Source organism: Hyalella azteca, unplaced genomic scaffold (genome assembly GCF_000764305.2).
Source record: "Hyalella azteca isolate HAZT.00-mixed unplaced genomic scaffold, Hazt_2.0.2 contig13457, whole genome shotgun sequence".
NCBI lineage: Eukaryota > Metazoa > Arthropoda > Malacostraca > Amphipoda > Hyalellidae > Hyalella > Hyalella azteca.
Genome location: NW_025943380.1, coordinates 600,948 through 605,632, shown reverse-complemented (window position 1 = coordinate 605,632; position 4,685 = coordinate 600,948). Strand labels below are relative to the sequence as shown.

Here is a 4,685-nt window from a genome sequence, read left to right as displayed (position 1 = left end):
CGTTGGCGCTTCAAGAATGAACGCGTTCAAGAACAGACTAGATAAAGCTATGGAAAAATATATGTTCAGATTTTAAATGCATAGTACCATATCGAACCCGGTGAAAGTCTAGTAGCTACTTGAAACTATCGTCAGTCATGAAAAGATCTGGTCATATGAAACGATATTAGATCTTCTGTGAACAAGGCACGAAAAGGAAAAGAATCGGCCACAGGCCACATCAGGCCTACACTTCAGCGCCGAGATAAATATGTTATGTTATGACCACTTTGGTAGCCACTCACCGTGGGTGACTTTCCTGAACATGACCATGTTGTAGATCTGCCGCCAGCGATGCTCGCAAACCCAGTCGCCTCGGCAGGCGCCGTCGGCCCCAAACGTGGGAGAGATGATGTTGTAGTTGCTGTCGTGGGGCGGGCCGATCCAGTCGTTGTTGTCGTGGCCGTTCTGGATGTCCTGGGGCCAGTTGTAGGATGACATGATCCTCGTGAAGCCATAAGGCCATGCTAGCTTGAAGGCTGTGGCCATCTGTGTGCATCATATGAGAAATGTTTTTCGATGAACGGAAAAATTGATTGCTATGTGAGTGCAAAACATAGGGGTAAGTGAAAAAGGTAAAGAATAATCATAATAAGAAAAAAATCAGTAACTATGCACGCTAGCTAATCTATTTTATTAAGAATTATAAATGATCACTAAATTCAAAGTTCTCACTTTGTACAGCCGTGGCACCCGGAAGGTCAAGATTTGATCGCCACCTCCACCATGTCCTCGCTGGTTGTCATGGTTGTCCACGAAGACCAGGGAATAAGCCCTGTCCAAGAAGCCCCAGCCCTCGCCGAAGTTCTTCAGGTACATGAGCTTGTCGTTACCTCGGAAAGCTATGCCCAACTTGAGGCCGTACTTGAATTCTGTCACTCTGCCGATGCCAGTGTATTCGTTTGCAGTGATGGGTTCTCCTCCTTGAAAACAAAATATTTTATCATGATTTGTGAGTCTTTCAGCTGCCTCATGAGGTGCACATGAGAGTGAACTTATGAAACTAAAAGTTTTCAATTCCCTTCAAAAGATCTGTTGGATAAAATTTGATGGTTATGAACAAAGCTGTGAAGACTTGGCTTACTAACGCAATCTGAATAGCGAAATATATGAACAAATTAAAGTCTTATATTTAAATTTTAGAGAGAAAAGAATTATCCTCACTTAAAGAACTGGAATGAAATCTTTTCTTATTCGCATGGTTTCCCTCTCCATTCTAGATCCAGAACTAACTCTGAAGGCGATTTACGTGCCATAATAATTTCATAATGACGCCAATTCACCTTGATCGATGACCTCCTGGAAGATCATGGCCCTGGACCCTGGAGGGAAGTAATCTGTGTTGAGGTTTTTAAGGCCGCTGAAAATTGTTTGCAGATCCCCTGGCCACATGTGTTTGCAGGCGTCAACTCTGAAGCCAGCCACGCCGATGTCGATGAGGTGGTTGAGATACTCTTGAATTTTCTGTCGTACGTAGACCTTGCTGTGGTTCAAGTCGTTCAAACCAACGAGCTTGCAGTTTCGGACCTGGAGGAAAGATAATTTTTAATCAGTCTAGAGGCAATTAAATTTGTATTGCGGACAGGTATTGCTAATATACAGCAATACAGGCTGCCTTATTTTATTCTACTATTTTACATTAAACAATATAACTGACACCATCATATTCAATCGCATGAACCCAGATATGGATGTTTGCACCCTGTATAAAAGAAACTCTTCAAACTCGACTTAGAAATAAGTAATAACGACAAAATAATTAATAACATTACTCCGTGAAATTTTAAAGGTCGTTCTTTATTTTTGCACCTGTGTAGAGTCCTGGTAGTTCTCAATACTACCATACCCAGTGTAGCAGTTGCCTTCATTGAAATCCCAGGTTTAATAATTAATAACATTAATCCGTGAAATTTTAAAGGTCGTTCTTTATTTTTGCACCTGTGTAGAGTCCTGGTAGTTCTCAATACTACCAGATCCAGTGTAGCAGTTGCCATCATTGAAGTCCCAGGCTTAATAATTAATAACATTAATCCGTGAAATTTTAAAGGTCGTTCTTTATTTTTGCACCTGTGTAGCGTCCTGGTAGTTCTCAATACTGCCAGACCCAGTGTAGCAGTTGCCATCATTGAAGTCCCAGGCAGAGTACGGCACGCCAGGGTAGTCCTCTGAGCCTGAGTTGAAGCTGCTGCCTCCTACACTCGGAGTGCCCCACGGCCAACCGCCCGTCATGTGGTTGATCACTGCATCCGGATAAATCCTGTCCGCATAATAATACACAAATCAGCATTTCATTCATATAAATCCTGCCCAGAAAATATCATGTATAATATCATTTTGGTGCGGATAAATCCTGTTCGCAGAATATTACATATAATAGCATTTTTGTCCAACAAATTGTACGCATGTTATCATAATCCCAATATGATTAGATTATCTCTTTTGATATTAGATGGAAAAGTGTTTTAGAGCATTGAAAGCTGCAAAAATGACTATATTTATGCTGTAGTTACATTATATATAGTTTAAAATTAGTTTCTGTTTCCTTCGGAATAAGGTGAAAATAATTAATTATGGTAAAGTATGATAATTTTATATTAACCTTATTAATCTCTGCTTCCCATGGACTTGTAAAACAATTTTTCCCCAAAAAAAGACGAGCAATCATTAGTAATAATAAATGATAGTGGCCACTTGTTCCTTCAACGCTTGCGTTTCAATATTGCTGCAGAATCAAAAGTAACTTACTGGCATGGAGTTCGAAATTGAAATGAATTCTTCTTTCCTATGGCATTCTCGCTATAATGCTGCGCATAAAAACTAATTTAAAATCTTAATAGAAAAATATTTTTTATTACCTAACACCGACAGCATTGCACCGCTGGACCATGTCTCTGAAGGCGTTTTCATCACCAGATCGCGACACAATTTTGTAGGAGACAGGCTGGTAGCGCTCCCACCACGGCCTCTTCACCACGTCTTGCATCGCTACTACATACTCGTTGGGTGGAGACGTCTGGATACGTGAAAAATATTACATATACTTTAGAACGCCTCCGTACCAAAAATTCAGATTTATAGAACCAAAATAACTTAATAGAAAATAATAACAAAGTTTCATTTTGGTGAAAACTCAATATCTTGCACAGAAATAATTTTGATCTGAGAGGCTTGAAATTTTCACAATAATTTTTAATATAGCTTAAAACAAAACGAGCACTTTTCTACACACCTGTACTCCTCCGAATCCTTTTGGACCGAGGAAATTCTCACATTCTTTTGCAATATCCTCCCACTTCCATTCGAACAAGTGGACGATTACCTGCAAAAATAAACTTGAAAAAATGTAATATAAAAACTTAATAAACTTAACTTAATAAAAAAACTAATATATGTGCACGGAATTAACTCCATGGAAGATATTGGACGCAACACGTTAAAATCTTAAGTGCATTCCTTTTTTTTAGGCACGTCCAAATTGAGTCCTTGAAGTTTGTCACATATATATGTTTATTCTAACCATTTGAGATTTAAATCCTGACGAATGTTCGCACAAAAAATTTCACGTGATGGCAAATCGCATCAAGTTAACATGTATCATGAAATAGGCTTGTCATACGTTGCCACTGTGCGCACGCCCCTTCTTTGACAAATAGACTTCGCGTCGAAGAATAAATATTTCTGCCCATCACTGATAACCATTTTATTATATCTAAATATCTATCGTTCTATCTTAAAGTTATGAAACCTCCGGATAAATGAAAGTTTACCTGGCCGTTGACAACGTTAGCGTCCCACTGCGCATTAGCAGCTGCCGCGCACAGCAGCAAGAACCCAACAACGGTATGCATTGACTTAGAAATTATCTGGAAATAATGAAGCAAATTAAAACTGTGGGAGGATATTTTTTCAATGTCAAATCGTGCAGGGAAGATCAAACTAATTTTATCTCCTGTTTAAATATTCTTGGCCTGTATTGTTTGTTGGTGTGTAAACGATTTCTATACACTTCTTGGATCCTATTAACTAGTAACGTGTGGATCTTTCGGAAAACATCTCTACGTCTTACTTATGATAAATGATATCTTGAAATTAAGATAATTTATATTGCGTCAGGTATCTAAGCATGATTTGACAGTCTATAATTAGTTGTAATAAAAATTTCCATGTTTTAATATTAATGGCTTTTTATGTTTGGTATTTTAGATATAGTTTTCACCTTGTCTCTAACAGGGTTTTTTAGGAAATAAAATCACAGCCTGGCACATGTCAGCTTTTATTGGAGCTGACGTGTTGCATGTGCAGTTGTTTTGTCGAAACGTCATTGAGCTTCAATGATAGCGCACTACATACGTGATCAAAATCAAAGTTCCCGAGATGGGGACATTTATCTCTTTCGTGAGATAAACTCTGAGAAATAAGGGCGCACGAAAGACTAATAAACGACTAACCTCCTTAAATTTAATTAAGTCGCTCTTCTTCTTAGACCCACTGTAACATTATAAGTTTCTTTAAGTGGAGAAGGTGGGACAAATGAAGCAAATAACGTAATTAGTGGGATTAGTAAGAAAATGGGATAAATGGGGCGATTAAGGCTTGTGAAACAGGCGTGACAAGTGGGATTCATTGAAGTGGTTTTACATAATTGT

At 38.6% G+C, this 4,685-nt stretch overlaps 1 protein-coding gene across 1 annotated transcript; it reads right to left on the bottom strand.

Annotated features, from left to right (window-relative positions):
• Positions 1-258: 258 nt before the first annotated feature.
• LOC108672490 (alpha-amylase 2B) lies at positions 259-4,280 on the bottom strand. Its single transcript, XM_018160157.2, has 8 exons — positions 4,256-4,280; positions 3,807-3,902; positions 3,269-3,358; positions 2,895-3,052; positions 2,107-2,296; positions 1,323-1,566; positions 715-962; positions 259-528 (listed from the first exon to the last, which is right to left on the bottom strand). The coding sequence occupies exons 2-8, from the start codon at positions 3,885-3,887 to the stop codon at positions 259-261; spliced, it is 1,281 nt and encodes a 426-aa protein (XP_018015646.1). The 5' UTR covers positions 3,888-3,902; positions 4,256-4,280.
• Positions 4,281-4,685: the final 405 nt, after the last annotated feature.

Excerpts from the sequence above, each read along its gene's own strand:
- LOC108672490 (XM_018160157.2), bottom strand. The coding sequence starts at position 3,887 with ATGCATACCGTTGTTGGGTTCTTGCTGCTGTGCGCGGCAGCTGCTAAT. Across the intron at positions 3,359-3,806 it reads CTAACGTTGTCAACGGCCAG|GTAATCGTCCACTTGTTCGA; the intron begins GTAAACTTTCAT and ends TTATTTTTGCAG. Across the intron at positions 963-1,322 it reads CCAGGAGGTCATCGATCAAG|GAGGAGAACCCATCACTGCA; the intron begins GTGAATTGGCGT and ends TTTGTTTTCAAG.